Source organism: Vipera ursinii, assembly GCF_947247035.1.
Source record: "Vipera ursinii genome assembly, chromosome: 2".
Taxonomy (NCBI): domain Eukaryota; kingdom Metazoa; phylum Chordata; class Lepidosauria; order Squamata; family Viperidae; genus Vipera; species Vipera ursinii.
In genome coordinates this window covers 28,793,430-28,810,434 of record NC_139513.1, presented here as the reverse complement: position 1 = coordinate 28,810,434, position 17,005 = coordinate 28,793,430, and the positions used below count along the sequence as shown (strand labels likewise).

General features: G+C 40.4%; 1 protein-coding gene across 7 annotated transcripts in view; it reads right to left on the bottom strand.

Moving 5' to 3' along the window:
- Positions 1-9,490, bottom strand: part of PXK (PX domain containing serine/threonine kinase like) — a 58,676-nt gene extending 49,186 nt beyond the window's left edge. For 6 of the 7 annotated variants that reach the window (XR_014491212.1, XM_083352650.1, XM_083352651.1 and 3 more), the window contains exon 1: positions 8,864-9,490. Coding sequence is in view for 5 of the 7 variants with exons in the window: in XM_083352650.1 (XP_083208776.1) it covers positions 8,864-8,965 (102 nt within the window). In the remaining 2 variants the exon portion in view is untranslated. The remainder of the gene's footprint in view (positions 1-8,863) is intronic. The other variant, XM_083352655.1, reaches the window with a different exon arrangement.
- Positions 9,491-17,005: the final 7,515 nt, after the last annotated feature.

Sequence of the window (17,005 nt, the reverse complement as noted above, 5' to 3'; positions counted from 1 at the left end):
GCTCTTTTAGGAAGCCAATTTTCACATATTTAAAGTCAAGTTTACGGAAAACAAGGTAGTGAACTGACTGTTCAAACTCGCTGGAACAGCAAATCAGAATTGAACATTCAATTACAAGCCAGATGTTTTCTGCAGGGCTATCAAAAAGGAGGTCAATTATGTTTTATGAATGGTATGGCAAATGTGTCAACATTTTTGATTCAGTGGCTGCTTCTGCAATTTTGAGAACATGCTGTGAACATTCTCAGAAAGTGTCTTAGAAGGCCTGCCTATTCACAAAATATGTCATGGATGGTTCAGTTAAAAGCATGACCAGAATTCAGACTAATGAAATTTCTACCCCTTATTTATTATAGGCCCCCACAATCACTTTATTACTAGTGCTTATCTTCAGTTTTGTTTTTTTCTGGACAGCTGGTCATTTTTTCCACCAAAGTATTTGTCTATAACCATCTGATAAGGATGCTGTCAACGCTGCTAACATTGGATGTTTTTGCATTGACAACAGATGGAGATGTAGCCATTTTCTTCTTTTCGCTTTTAGAGTTAGATTGGGAAGGGGGGTAATGTGCATGAGAATCCAGCTAGACCAGGGGCCAGCAACCTGAAACCGGAACCGGTTCCCTCAGAAAAGGAAAAACTGGGAGCCGCAAAAAATGTGTGCACATGCGCATACATGCGTGCATGCGCAGAACAGGGTTTGACTGAAGAGTGAAGCCAAGGCGAGATATGCACCTACCCTGCATATTTGAATTGATTGGTTGAACTTTTTTAGTCCCACTTTTTTTTTTTGACTGCACATGGCAAAGGACTGGGAGCTGCAGGAGACGGCTGAAAGAGCCGCATGCGGCTCCGGAGCCGCGGGTTGCAGACCTGTGAGCTAGACATAACAATACTGAACCTAGTGTGAGAACCAAGGTTATTGAAATAAGAGATGATAATGAATTGGTGGGCTGGAGAGCTGGAGGGAAAGCCCGTGATTCAAACTAATTGGGGAATGTGATTTATGATTGTTAATTGGAGGAGGGAATTGTGCTTTAATACTATGTGGCCAGGGGAGGGGAATTCAGTTTTTGGCTTCAATTATGTTAGTACCGATGTTATGCTACTCGAATATTCTTTAAGGCAGACGTGTCAAACTTGCGACGTCATGTGATGTCGTGCAACATATTGGAGCTTTTTCGCCATTGCTGGCAATTGGGTGGGTGTGGTTTCCCAGTGACGCATCTGGCCCGTGGGCCAGCAGTTTGACACCCCTGCTTTAAGGTAAACAATGCCTCAAAGTTCTTTGAAGAGTTCCATCTGTCGGAAACATGACAGATGCTTATGAAGGCTAGGTGGGGTCCACAGAAAATTTGTAAATAAAGAGACCAGTATTTGGAAAATTAGTTTGCAACATGCTTTTTTTTTGCATAGGCTCAATTCAATTCAGAATAGAGCTGGAAGGGACCTTAGAGGTGTTCTAGTAGTCCAACCCACCACTCAAGCAGGAGACTCTATATACCATTTCAGAAAAATGGCTGTCCAGTCTCTTCTTAAAAACCTCCAGTGATGAAGCACCCACAACTTCTGAAGGCAAGATGTTCCACTGGTTAATTCGTCTCACTGTTAGGAAGTTTCTCCTTAATTCCAGGTTGCTTCTCTCCTTGAATAGTTTCCATCCATTTTTTTTTTGTCTTGCCTTCTTGATGCTTTGGAAAATAAGTTGAGCCCCTCTTCCTTCTGGCAAATCTTTTCTCATTTAACATGATTAATGAAAACTATCTTAAAAAAAATAAAAGGATGTACTAGGCACCAAAAGGAGGAATCCTTTGACACCGTATTGTCTACTCTGATATTTATTTTTATCCTTCCATTATTTTTATAAATATCTCAAGGGAGTGATTATACCCTATACTCCTTCCTCCACCTATTTTCACAACAACCCGGTAAAGTGAGTTGGGCTGAGAAACTGACTGACCCAAAGTCACCAAACCAGTTTTCATGCCTAAGGCAGGATTAAAACACACTCCTGGTTTCTAGGCCAGCACCTTAACCACTATACCAGGGGTAAGCAACCTTGGCTCTTTTATGACTTGTGGACTTCAACTCCCAGAATTCCTAAGCAGCCATGCCACGAGTTATAAAAGAGCCAAGGTTGCCTACCCCTGCACTATACCAAACCATCCGCCTGTCTATCTGTCCATCTGTCTGCCTGACTCCCTCTTTCTCTCCCACTTGTTTTTATATACCAACTATTGCAACTTGTACCAGAGGGGAATCCTAAGTGGCGTGCAGAGCGCAGAACAACAGATCCTGCAGTCAAGCCAGTCAAAATACTAAAAAAAAGGCAGCAGCAAACCTTCCAACAGAATCTAGCATCAATTGAGTATCATCAGTACTGCAAATCCTATTCAGAATACACATTATAGGGACTTTTGTTCCTAGACACAAATGGAAGTTGATCAATGCACTATTCTATCCTAACCTAACACTGATGCAACCTGACATTAATGTTTACATACACAAACACTACACACCTCCCCAGTTCAGTTTTGACAATGAGGCACAACTCATAGTAGAATCTTGCTTAAAGAAGCATATATAAGCAAAGAAGCATTGATCTAAGATTGACAGACATTGATGAAGATATTGATGAAGAGTGTAAATAATTATGTAAATTTTGACCAACAAAACCCAAATATGCTTACTTCATACATAGGAAAAATATTAATTTAAAAGATCTTATCTTAAATCTTATCAAATTCCAGTAGAATTTAAACATGTACAACCTGTGAAATCAGATGGACTAAAACTCAATTATCCACAACTCTACAATACAGCTGCTTACATTAAAACCTTACATAGTAGTACTTTATTTTTAGTCTTATGAAAATTGATTTTGATCAGATCTTGGTTTCCAGCGCACAGACACTTTTATATTAAAATTGTGAAGATAGGTTTGTTTAAAATATAAGCATCTCATTGGTGACACATTTCTACTTTGCAATGCCTTCTCTCTTTTCTTGAAATGCTAATAGCAACACACCAACTCTATACTCTTCCTTGCCACTCTTCATAAGATTTAGTGCTCAAGCTCCTTACTATCTTTGTCCCTCTTCTCTGCATTCTATCTCCTTAGCGTCCTTTTTTGTATTATGGCAACCAGAACTGAACACGGTATTCCAGATGCCATCTGAACAATGCATATTGTCATTTTTTGAGGTCATGGCATTTACCGGTACCTTTCTTTACTGATACAGCCCAACATTACATTGGCTCTTTTGCCAACTACAGTATATTGCTGGCTCATATTTAATCTATAATCTACCAGGATTTCCAGCTCTCTTGTACAAGTATCTCTCCTAAGCTGCGTACCACCTTTCTGCCTTTGTGTGGAACCTTGTATTTCTTACCACTGAACATTTCAAGTCAGTCAAGAGCCTATCTTCTGGCATGTTAACAATTCCCCCTCCCCACAGCTTTAAGTCAAATTTAATGAGCATCCCTTCTGTTCCCTCATTTAGTTCATCTATGAAGTAATTGAAGTGTTAGATGTTTTTTGTGCCAGCCATGGCAGTTCCCCAAAAAGGTCATCAGATGGGAGCAAAGAGGCATCTTTGCTCCCACTGGTGGGTCAGGGGTCCCCGGCCCCTGCAGCCCCATTGGCGAGAGTTAATTGGTAAGGGAGGGGCTGAGGACCCCCATAAAAACTCTGCTCAGGGGCTGCTCTCTCTCTGCTCTCTTTGTTCTCTCTTCTGCTTGCTTGCTTGCTGATCCATGAGCTCAATCCAGGCATGGATGCCTCCATGCCAGGGAACTCTTTCTATTTACTTTATCGTTAAATAAAGCTTTGACTGATTGCATCCCTGCGTGATGCCTTTTACTTGGAAGCACCTTAACGAACCATCGATCTCGTGAGGCCATCTCACATGAAGGGTGCTCAGCCAAACCCTGAAGTACCCCATTGCATACTACTTCATGTCCACCATGCATTAGCTATGGCTGTTCAGCCAAATGTGAATCAATTTTTGGCAGCGTGACTATCCATTCCCTATTGTTCCAGTTTATCAAGAAGGAGGCTGTGCTTACTGAAATCACATGTCAAATGCCTTACTGAAATCTAAATGGACTACAGCATTTCCTTTATCCACAAATACTGTGACACTGTCAAAGATTTATCAGACATAACCTGTTTTAACACATCAATGCTGGTTTCTGGTTATCACCTTGTTCATTTCTTAGTACTTGCAAACTCACTTCCTGGTTATTTTTCTGACACTTTCCTAGTACAGGATAAGTTCAAAACTTAAGATAGTTCAAAGGGGGGGTTATTACTACAGGAAATATACATTATGACCTGTATATTTGAAAAAAATAGAAGTCAATAGAATTATAAAATGTAAAGAGTGGTGTTTGAAGATCATTTAGTTTAACCCCCTGCCTAGTGGAAGAATAATTTATTAAATAATCCCTGATGGGCAAGTAGGATTTTTTTAGGATTATTAAATAATTAAACATATATGGTAAATCTATAAAAATAATGAAATCTCATCCATTTTCATGACTATTTCAGTGTTTCATTTGTGTAGTACTGACAGTCTGGAAAACAGTATCTGTTATAAAGGTGCTTCCTGCCCTAATGGCTTTCATTAGTTGCTAAAGGCCAAGAGAAGGGTTTACAGGCAGGTTATTTATGGCTTATAATAATGAGCCTAACTTTCTATTCTGTGCTGGTAAAAAGCTAAAAGTGCAAACCAGCAGTTTCTGGTTCCCTTATGTAATTCACATAAAACCTTATTAACTTGGGTATTGGTATAATCCCACTGTAAAAGATAACAAATTCTTAAGTATCTGATGCTGAGTAATTTGGACATATCAGTGATGAAGTGGGAGAGAGCAATGCCACCTTATTTCAAGAATTCTTAGATCCTTCTATTGAGTAGACCATTATAATTTGTTAAGAGTTTAGGATGGATGGATGGATGGATGGATGGATGAATGGATGGATGGACGGACGGACTCTGTAACCATTCACTATGAAGTGTTTTATATTTCCAGTTGCAATACTATCTGGTTTAGCAGATAGCACCATATGGGAGTCTTACATAGAAAAGGATTAAAATGAAAAGTTACAGAGTCACTACTATAGAGGCAAAAATTAGGAGTCTGGTAACACCTTTTCAGATTAATGTATTTTATTAAAAGGTGTAGGCCAGGGGTGTCAAACTCGCAACATCACGTGTCGCAACATATCGTGATTTTTTTTCCCATTGCCAGCAATGGGGTGGGCATGGTTTCGGCATGATGCATCCGGCCCGCAGGCCAGCAGTTTTATACCCATGGTGTAGGCTTTCATGAAGTGAGCTCACTTTATCAGATGCACAGAGTGGCCAAACTGATGTAAAAATTAAATTGGGTGTAGGAGGGGAAAACAGATTGGTTATACACAGGTTACCTGTGAGCCAGACAAGTATCTTATTAATTAACAACTAAAATATGTTAAAAACTTTATTTCTTGAGATCTTTTGATGTTTCAGTAATCCCCTGCTGTTATAGTCTCCATTTTCAAAGTGGTCCCTTTGAGATCTGCAATAGCATGCTGTGGAAGTTGAAATACTCTGATATACTCTGAAATGCTGTGTCTTTTTTTGAGTCTTGCCGTCAAAACTTGTGTCCATTAATTCTTTTGTACCAAATTTGTCTCATTCATCCTACACAAAATTTAAAGGGGCATTGCTTGCAGGTGATAGCATATATTATATATTGGAGAAAGCTTCTGAAGGCATCTTCAATTTTGCATGTTTTTTGTTGGGGCCTAGAATGGCTCTGTTGGTGTAGATATGGAGACAAGTAGGTATCTGGGTTGGTAACAGGGTCTGGATCACATGTTAGCATAATTGTCTCTTATTGCTTGAGAGTAACTGCTCAGGCGGGATGGTTGCCTATATGCATTTCTATTTATTTCTACAAAATGATGAAAATGCCACCAATCAATCTCAAATAAAGGAGGGGCTTCAGGGAATAATAGTTTCTCAACATTTTTGGTGGCTAAAGTAGCACTATTAATTAGATTACCCATGGAATTCAGTCTTCTAAGGAATCTATGGTATCTTTTATGCAGCTGGGAATGCTGGTGCCTTAATGTCTGTGTAGAGCCCATGAAACATGATAGTCCAGTGGTGATTGTTTCAATGGTTGAGACAATGGGACAGACCGGATTGTCTGGTTTGTGTATTTTGGGAAGTAGGTAGAGTATTTCCAGTAGATACTGTCTTGTATGTCCTAAGGAAATTCTTTCATCAGATTATGTAGTTCTGTTTTATGTTCAGGTAGTCCTTGATTTACAACTGTTCACTTAACATGTGATGTTCCACCTGATCTACCTAGGCGGTACTTACAACCTAGATTTGATGTTCTGATTGTCATCCCCCAATGTTGTATGAACACACTTCAGGTACTCTGCAACTGGGATGCATTTACGGGCCAGATGCAGTGTCCCATGGTCATGTGACTGTTTTTAAGAATTGTTTTGCTGAAACAATTTTGTTTTCAGCAGAATTACACTGGTTAACAACCACTATATTTGCTTTACAATCACTGCATTTAACAACTGCTGCAAAAAATGTCATAAAAATGCGTCAGTCACAATTGACCCACTTTACAACCATCACAAATTACAACCAAATTACAACCAGCTCCATTAGGGCTGTAACTTGAAAACAACTTGTATTGCTGTGAAATCTGAGAAGTTGGTATGACAAGGTGTTGGAGAGTTGCTTCTCAGCTTCCTTGATATAATTTGTCTTATTCCAACCAGGGCTCCCTCCTTTGTCAGCTTATTTGACTTTGATGCCATTATATTCAAGTCCTTCAATAGCATTTTGTTCTACTCTGCTGAGATTATTGAATAAGGGAGTTTTTTATGGATTATTGTGGGGTTAACTCGTTGGTGAAAACATTCAATGTAGGAGGGAGAATAGCTTGGTAACAAAAACCTAAGCAAGCAGGACAAGGTTGCTCTGGTATTAAATTTCCAAGATTATTATGCCACTTTCATATATAAAAAAGCAGCAAACATACCTAATACTCCTATTTTCCCCTGTGAGATGGGTTGGGTTGAGAGACAGTGACTGGCCCAAAGTCACCCAGCTGGCTTTCAGGCCTAATATAGGCCCAGAACTCCAAGTGTCCTGGTTTCTAGGCTAGCACCTTAACCACTAAAACCTGGCTTCCCCTTTATTGTAAAATAAAGGTAAAAGTTTTCCCTGCCCTGTTCACGTCCGACTCCCTAGTCAAGGGAGCCACTGCTTTCTTTCTTCCTCCCCATTAGGTCCACCAATCTCACCAATTCTGCAAGTAAAAATGGCACTGAAAAAACCCCTCAAGTTATTAGCTCCTATTGCAAAACATATTCAAAACTGATTGGTCAATATTGGGCAATAAAGAACATATCCAAGCAGCAATAACTATATTCAAAATACCTTAGATTTACCTTTTATACCATTTAATTTTTAAGTTTTCTTTTTAGTATGAGCAACATTTTAAATTATTGGTAATCCAATCTGCTGCTATCCAAAAAGACTCATTCCACAAAGACAAAGAAATACATATGTTTGCTTATTTTTTTCCTTCACTAAAATCTATCTGAATACCATGGTTAACACCATCTAAAAATATCTACATTGGTCTTTAAAAAGGCAATTAAAATTGGCTTTTCCCTCAGGCTTTGGAGCTTCGAGCTTTGCAGGAGATGGATATATGGTTTCCTGGTTGCCTATTAATGTTTTGGATTTTAACTGAATTGTTCATCTTGTTTTTTAATTTGTTATATACCACCCACGCAGAGTCACAATGTCTGAGTTGGGTGGCTCTATAAATTAAAGTTGCTTTCAAAAGAATACTAGATCAGATTAACTTTTTCCTGTGCTCAGCTAAAATACATTGCATTTTCAAAGTTTATCCTTAACCCCAGTAGACTTTTATTTCTCCTTTCCTAGCTGGCCTTTCAATCAGGGTTTTCAGCTGAATCTAAGAACATTTCCCTCCTCAAATCACTTTCCAGGAACTGAATCGCTTCTGTTGGCTTGCCACTTTTTTATATGCAACCCTTGCTAGAAAACATTATACAACAACCCACATATTACACGTAGTAGCAAATCATCAAACACCCATCCTGTTAACCTATGTACTTTAAAAGGGCAAGCTATCCCCAGGGCAATCCAGTCCTGTCACATGTAGCAGCGTGATTTCCATAAGGCGTTCGTTATCGTTTTAATCACTGATTACCAGGGGAACCGGGTAAAAATTTACTCCAGGTAAACACCGTTTTCAGACGCGTCTTATTCCCGATTTAAAACCCTTTACAAATTACTCTGCACCTACGTTTACCAACACTTGGCGTGACCGCCCACTGTATCCAAGCGTAAAAGCGGCCCCGCCGCGAAACTCTACGGGGCGCCTGCTTGCTTTTCATTCAGAAGAAACAAGACTCGGCCGAAATTTGAACCCGCGTCTCTCCGGGAAGGAGCTCAATTGCCCGGATCAAACTGCGTCCTCGCTCCCTTGGAAAGGCTCCTTCGCGCCCACGCCTGCAACCAACCTTTCCCAATCAGGGCCCTTCCAGATCATGGGTTGCAGTTCGACTCCCATAACGCCTGGCCGGGACCCCAGCTCCGCAAGAGGTGCCGGATGCTGGAAAAACCAGGGCAGCGCCGGGCCATGTTCCGACGGATCTCCCGCACCCGCTCACAACTCTCCGTGTCGCGCTCGCGGCTTCTTCCAGGGCACCCCACGCCCGCGAGCCGCCCCCCGGGTGCAGCCGCCGCCGCCGCGCTCGTGCCGCAGACCAGCCGGGCCCACCCGCCCCGCTCGCCTGGCTCACCGTGTGCGAATGCAGGCTCTGGCTCGCCTCGATGACGGCTGTCAGCGGCACCGTATCGTCCAGCAGCACTTTCCCTGCCGCCGGCTTCTCCATAAAGGCCATGCCGACCGCCGGGGGCAAAAGCCCAGCGCCCCTCGCGGTGCCTCGCAGGCAGCTCCCTCCGGTTCTGAGCGACTCCGGCGGCTGTCAACACAGGAACCGCCTGTCCGGAGCCGTCCCTCCTCCGGGTCTTAAAGGCGGTGGAGTAGGCAGCGCCGGGCGCCCTCCCCCGGCCAAGGGAGGGCCCCGCGACGTCAGCCTGGCCGGTGCAGCGCTTGGGCGAGGAAAGGCGGGAGGAGACTGAGGCCCTGCCTTGCAATAGACTGCGAGCGTGCAAGCAGCCCACCGCTCCGTTGCAAAACCCTATTTTCATTTTCGTTTACTCCTCCTGCACGTTGAATTGCCCAGAACAGAGAAAACAACGCGGTAGTATTTTAGGGTCTGACGCATTGTGGCCAAAGAGTTCACGGTTTCGTGGGAGGCGAGGAGCTTTATCCTCCCTGTAGCAAGGCCGCGTATACTGTTATAGCACATGCCTCGTCTTGGAAAGTTAAAAACGGCGAAGGGTGCCTAAGAAAAGTGAGGATGAGTGGGGCAGGTGAGATTGGCAACTTGAAATGGTGGCCTGAAATCACAGAAACGTTTTGGTTTTGATGCTGATTCATCATTCTTGCGTGTTGCCCCGAGATCAGGACATTTGAGAAAATATGTGACAACTTATTCCCCTAACGTCTTAACAGTTTTCTATTCAGTGTTTCTCAACCTTGGTGAAGTTAAGATGTGTGGATGTCAATTCCCAGAATTTCCCACAGTACCTGGCTTAGGAATTTTAAGAATTAAAGTCCACGCATCTTAATGTTGCCAAGATTGAGAAACATTTTTATATGCTGTTGATAAATTGCATGATTTTGGAACATAGGGCTTATGGAGGAAAATATTTGGAAAATGCCAGTTTCTATTTATAGAAAATAAGAATTGCATAAATGGGCAAAGCTATGCTGTATTGTATTGTTCTAGGAAACAATTCCTGAAATCTTTAAGGAGACTGACTAATAGTGTGTTTAAGTAAATTAATCAGTTTTTGCCAGCAAAGATTGTCTTAAGCCAGGTTTGAAATAACATCCAATGTAATGTATGGAAAATTTGGCATGTTAACTTTCCTGATATGTACAAAGAAAAGTTTTAAAATGGGGAATGTAACATGCCATAAGACAAAATCTTACTCAGAAGTTATGTAGGGCTTTTAAAATAAAAGCAGTGATCTGTAAAAATTGGACAAAGATCACCCTCCTGCACACAATGCTCCTGTTAACTATAGTGCAGGTGTGTCTTATATTGGTTAATTCTTTGGACAATGTTCTTATTGTAGTCTACAGAGGCTGAGAATTAATCAACCGTTTCCTAGAGAAACAAAACAGATGGTAAAGACTAGGAAAGTGAAAGTTAAGTAGTTCAACTATAGTGTCATGCCAACTTTCACTTATTTTAAGATGCATCTTGATTTAAAACTTTTTTTAAAAAGTGAACAGTAAATTAAAACATTGTGGTATTCTCTTGTGCAAAGCTTTATACATTAACTATGATCTTTAAAAAAAACTTTCCCAATTTAACATGCTTGTAATGGATTGAAAACAAAAACAAACTTTGCTAGTATTTGATGAGTCCAGAAAAGGATTAAGAGGTCTGCTGGAACAGGTCTGCTGGAACAGATCCAAGCTCCTACTCAATAGTGTAGTAGGGTGCTATTGAAGGATAACTGTTCAGTCTCTCTTTAAATACCTCAAACTATAGAAAACAACTCATTCTGTTAAGTATCAGCTATTAATGTTAGCCAGAATCTTTTCTTGCATTTTTCAGTCATACTTTCTGCATGAACAGGTCTTAAATGCTTAACAGCCGTGAACATGTCTCCCTGTAATCTTGTCTTTGTGATAAACATACAATACTCTGATTTTTTTTAAAACTTTGTTTAACTTGTTGGCTGTCCTCCATTTCCTGAATGACACAGAGGCAATACTGCAACCACCATAGAATCTAATGGAACTTTAATCCTATTCAGTTATTTAAAATGTATGGGCTTTACCAGTTGGTTTACACCTTCAGCCTTCCTAAATTGAATGGAAGAGAGATTGAAAACCATTTGTGGAATGGGGAGATCTAAGTGCATTTCCTCCAACCAAAATCAACCTTTCCAAAACAGACAGGAAAGAATGTGCATGTTTCTTCACTTCTGTAACATTTTTCCATTATGACATTGTGCTGCAGAGCACCCTTCATCTGGAAATTCAGTTTGTCCCAATACTGATAGCCATCCAGAATCAGATAGAGATCTTGCTTAATTATGAGAATATAGTAAACACTATATTTGCCTCTTCTCTTTTTACAGCGTTTTTACATTGAATGTTAAGGGGTGAGAGGGTTCTATTATTTATAATTGTGCTATAGACAATTTTTTAACCATGGATGCTCGTGTTTGTGTTACCAAGAAAATTATGATTGTGGCAGTGTAGAAATTTTTAATAAAGAAATATGCATTAGGGGTGGAAACAACACACAGAGCCTGGATTTGTCTTCAGGGTTTTTGAAGTTATGCCAGGAACAAATCTTACTAATAGTTTTTCTCATGATCTAAATATTTTTTTTTAAATTCCATTTATATCCCGCCCTTCTCCGAAGACTCAGGGCGGCTTACAAGCTTAGCAGTAGCCTTCATTCTATGTATATGCCTGCTTATTAGGGCTATATTATACATATATTAATGCTAATAGGTGAGAGTATGTTCCATAGGTGCTCATAGTTGTAGGTAGTTATGGGCTGCTTTTCACACTGCAGGCAAGACAAGATCTTCTATGTACCATTTGCCAAAACTTGTGCAATACCGTATACAAACAGGGTTGTTTACACACAAGGTCATGGAAGCTAGGATACATAACGTTATTTATCCTGAGAACAACATTTCTCAGTGTGCCTTAATTATTCCTCATTTGTTACCTGGCCACTGTCTCTAAGGAATATTAAAAATCCTAGGAAGATGAAATACTCGCCAGAGAACTAAATACAATATTCTACCAGTTACCTAATGGATTCATTAAATTAATATTTTCACAACATTTACAGCTGTTTCGGTGTCTTGCGTTATTTCTCTTCTCTGCAGAAAGCTACAGAAACAGAAAAGCTACATTATGTTTTTTTCCCATTGCCGGAGCTGGGGTGGCCGGGGTTTCGGTATCACTCATCCGGCCTGTAGGCCAGCAGTTTGACACTCCTGGAATAGATGAAAAGAGTTATAATAGCTTACAAACAAATCATCTGACTATATAAATGGCTTGACTTTTCAGTTTCAGAGACACACCCATTTATGTTACTACGCTTGTTCTTTCGCACATGCAAATAAGAACTTTCTTTGGAAAACAAAGGTGTAATGATCACCTTTTGATCCTTTTCACCTTTCATAATTACCTTTCTTTCAAAAACAGCTTTGAAACCATTCTTAAAAGTGATCTGGAAAGTCAAAGGAACTACATTTCAAGGAAGTATAATTTTAAAGGATAAGTTATGTTGATATTCAGTAACTGCTTTGTGAATAACTGCCTACTGACACCTGTGTGGCCATATGTGGTGAGGTTGAAAAATAGGCAGAAAGAGGTTGTGAGTTACCCCCTCAACGTCATGAATTCTAATCATGAAAACAACCCTGATTTGGTCACTTTTTTTCTTCAGTGGAAAAACAAAAAGGAAACGATTCTCTCCAGTGTAGAAAATAGTTCCTTGAAATAGTTGAAGTGGTTTCAGCTGAATTAATTTACTGGGGATAAGGATGTCTGAGCCTTACTTTACCAAGCACAGTCAAGTATCTTTGTTAGCCAAGAGCATCCCTGATCATCTTTGACAGATACAATATTGGACAAAACTGCGATAGTAGCCCATGTATTATCTTCAGTAGATTAGATGAATGTTAATATATTCCATAAGGCTGGTTTGTGTCTGCAACCAGAATGTATACTAATTACTTAGTGGAGTCCTTTACCAAAGGTGTAACATCTGTGCTTGTCAATTAACTACTGAGGGACTTTTTAAAAGCCTGAAGTGTTTAGGTACAGAACATCTGAGAAATTATTGACTTCTGATTTGACTTATCTTTATATTCTAGAGATGATATTCTGTTGATACACTGTGTCTGTACTACAGAGAGAAAGTTTCCCATGGAGTATTGCAAAGGATAAGAATTAGGTGGGCCCAGACTATGAAATGGCTTCCTTTCCTCAGCCACCATTACAACAATTAACGTTTTCCAAGAGCAATTCTATTTTTACTGTTTATAACCTTTATGTAAATCATTTCTGATATATATAATGAACAGAAGTATATTATGATTTTAGATCTGTAAAACAGTTTTATTTCATCAATTATTCAATCCTAATTAGGTTTGTTGGCATTTATGTTGATAGAGATTGATTTATTCATGATTGAATGTTTTGACATGCTTTGATTAATGCCTGTTGTTTTTATAATTGGGTAGGTTATAAAAGCTCCAAAAATAAATTTTACCATTAGCTTGGGAGACCAGGAAAATGCAAATTAAACTATTAATAGAATAAGCATTATATTTAAATTGTGAGCTGGGAAACAACTGCTGGAGTATATTATTTAAAGCTCAGCACAGTCCCATTGTGCAGAAAGTGAAGAACTAAAGAGCCTCTTGTTGCGGGTGAAGAAGGAGAGTGCAAAAGTTGGGTTGAAGCTTAACATTAAGAAAACCAAGATCATGGCATCCGGCCCTCTCAATTCCTGGCAAATTGATGGGGAAGAAATGGAGGTAGTGACAGATTTTATTTTCCTGGGCTCCAAGATCACTGCAGATGGGAACTGTAGCCAAGAAATTAAAAGACGCTTGCTCCTGGGGAGGAAAGCCATGGCAAATCTAGACAGCACACTAAAAAGCAGAGACATCACCCTGTCAACAAAAGTGCATATAGTCAAGGCTATGGTCTTCCCAGTTGCAATGTATGGCAGTGAAAACTGGACCATAAAAAAGGCTGAGCGCCAAAGAATTGAGGCCTTTGAACTGTGGTGCTGGAGAAGACTCCTGCGAGTCCCTTGGACTGCAAGACAATCAAACCGATCAGTCCTAGAGGAGATCAACCCTGACTGCTCTTTAGAAGGCCAGATCCTGATTGTAAAACTCAAATACTCTGGCCACCTAATGAGAAGGAAGGACTCACTGGAGAAGAGCCTAATGCTGGGAAAGATTGAGGGCAATAGAAGATGGGGACGACAGAGAATGAGGTGGCTGGATGGAGTCACTGAAGCAGTAGGCGTGAGCTTAAATGGACTCCAGAAGATGGTAGAGGACAGGAAGGCCTGGAGGAACATTGTCCATAGGGTCACGATGGGTCGGACACGACTTCGCAGCTAACAACAACAACAGTCCCACTGCTAGGAGATATGGAGGTCTGTAGCATTGTAGGGTTTTTGAGTTTAATAAAAATGAAAGGTCAAGATAAGTTATTGCTGACTTGATTACTACAAAGGAAATAGGATATGCCAGAATATTAAGTCCTATGGACCTCAGTATCATTCTGAATAACTTGAAAAAAATATAAAACATCTTTTCAACACCTGAGCATCATTTGGCATTTACAGTTTGGCTCAAAGCCTGAAAAAAATTCACCCATCCAAATGGATCAATGACAGATGAGAGCTTGCTGGCATTCATGGATAATTCATAGATTGGCAATTCCTGAATACTTAATAGCAGCTATTTTGAGGTCTGCATTAGACTGGTTGATTTCCTGTGGCATTTCAGGGAATAACTTACAAGATTCGTGTTAGAAGAATGCTTTGGATGTACAAAAACCAAGAGTTAGCTAAATCAGACAGAGATTCAGAATGTAACCTCTTTGCCAGCTTACCCAGAAAATAATATTTTTCAATAATCATGATGGATATTGAGCATTAAGGAATAGTATGATGAATACCCAGTCTTAAGAAAATATATACACTCCATTTAATTTCAGAGACAAGTGGAAAGGGAAAAGCACACTAGAGTGGACTAAAATAACAATAGGCTATGAGACTTTCAAAGTATTACAGATTAATAAAAGCACCAAGAGTCAGGGTTAGGTTTAGGGTTGTGTTTCCACAATCAAGAATGCCCAAGCTAGACCACTGCTTGACATGATTTTAGTTGTAACAATGACAAGATTGATGAAAATAAGCTGATCAGAGTCCAACACACTAATAGGAGGAGCCTTGCATTATGTATATATGTTAGTTGACTGCGTGTATATGTGTGAGAGAAATGTTAAAAAGCTTTCTAGAATCAAGGATTTGCTACAGAAGTTTTGGTAACTGATTATTAGATAACCACTTTGCTTAGATGATGAGTAATGTGTAGTTGTGCTGGAATTGAAACATTTAGTAAATGGGCAATTACATTTAAGGTTTGATTCAATATACCTATGCAATCGTTGCACTCTGTGCTGTTGCCTTCTTGACAACTGTAACAAAGGAGGAGAGGAAAATTGCTCCATATTATCTTTCTTCTAAGAGACCCAGCTTTCTTCCCTGAACTACCATTATTGCTCCAACAGTGGATCTCAAATGTTCTTGATGCTGCAATCCTGAAATCTATTCTTCACTAACTTGAGAACAGACCTGATGTATCGGTCTAGTTAGCGTGTGGCTTTGCTCATGAACAACAAATTCCACAAGCAGGAAAAAAGACAAAGAAAAAGAACAATAATTTCCTTGAAATTGGTATTCAGAGACATGCTGCCCCCAGCTGGAAGGTACCATTAGTTGAGACCAATAAGAGCTTGATGGATTTGTTCTCCCTTCCTATTCTTTTTTAAAGCTATCCAAGTTGTGATCATTACATCATAATATATTCCACAGGTCAGTTATGCACAGCGTGAAGAATTGCTTCTTTAAAAAACAAAACAAAATCTCCTTCACCACTTCATTGGCTTGCTTTTACTGCTAGCATTTTGAGAAATGCTTTCCTTCTCTACTACCTCCATGACATGCATGATTTTATAGGCCTCTGTCATGCCCCATCTCCCTTTTTCCAAGCTAAAGGGCCCAACTACGGTAGCTTTTTTGTGCTGGAGACCCATGGTTATTTTAGCTGCTCTCTTTTACTCTTCCTTCAGCTTTCTGTCACCTTTTTCAAGCATGGTAATTAAAGGTAAAGGTTCCACCACACATGCGTGCTAGTTGTTTCCAACTCTAGGGGCCGGTGCTCATCTCCGTTTCAAAGCCGAAGAACCAGCGCTTGTCCGAGGATGTTTCCGTGGTCATGTGGCCGGCATGACTAGACGCCAAAGGCACACGGAACGCTGTTACCTTCCAACCGGAGTGGTCCCTATTTTTCTACTTGCATTTTTACGTGCTAAATCACTGTGAACATTCCACAGATTTGTGTAGGGCAGGGGTCAGCAACCTGAAACAGTGAAAGAGCCACTCAGAACCGGTTCCCTCACAAAAGTATAAACTGGGAGCCGCAAAAAATGTGTGCGCATGCACGTACATGCGCACATGCACAGAACAGGGTTTGACTGAAGAGTGGAGCCAAGGCGAGATATGCACCTACCCTACATATTTGAATTGATTGGTTGAACTTTTTTAGTCCCACTTTTTTTGGGGGGGGGACTGCACATGGCAGAGGACTGGGAGCCGCAGGAGACGGCTGAAAGAGCCGCATGCGGCTCCAGAGCCGCGGGTTGCAGACCTGTGGTGTAGGGTATTACAATGTTGGCATTTTTTTAAATTCCACTAATAATCGCTGGCATGGAATTTTTCATAGCTACCCCATACTGAATTGGCATTTTGTGATAATCCACTTTGTACTATCTGTCCCATCAATATATGTGATGTTAGCTCACAATATACATATAAGTGATATGTTTTTGTACATGTATTCATATTTGTTGTTGTTAGTTGCGAAGTCGTGTCTGACCCATCGCGACCCCATGGACAACGTTCCTCCAGGCCTTCCTGTCCTCTACCATCTTCTGGAGTCCATTTAAGCTCATGCCTACTGCTTCAGTGACTCCATCCAGCCACCTCATTCTCTGTCGTCTCCTTCTTCTCTTGCCCTCA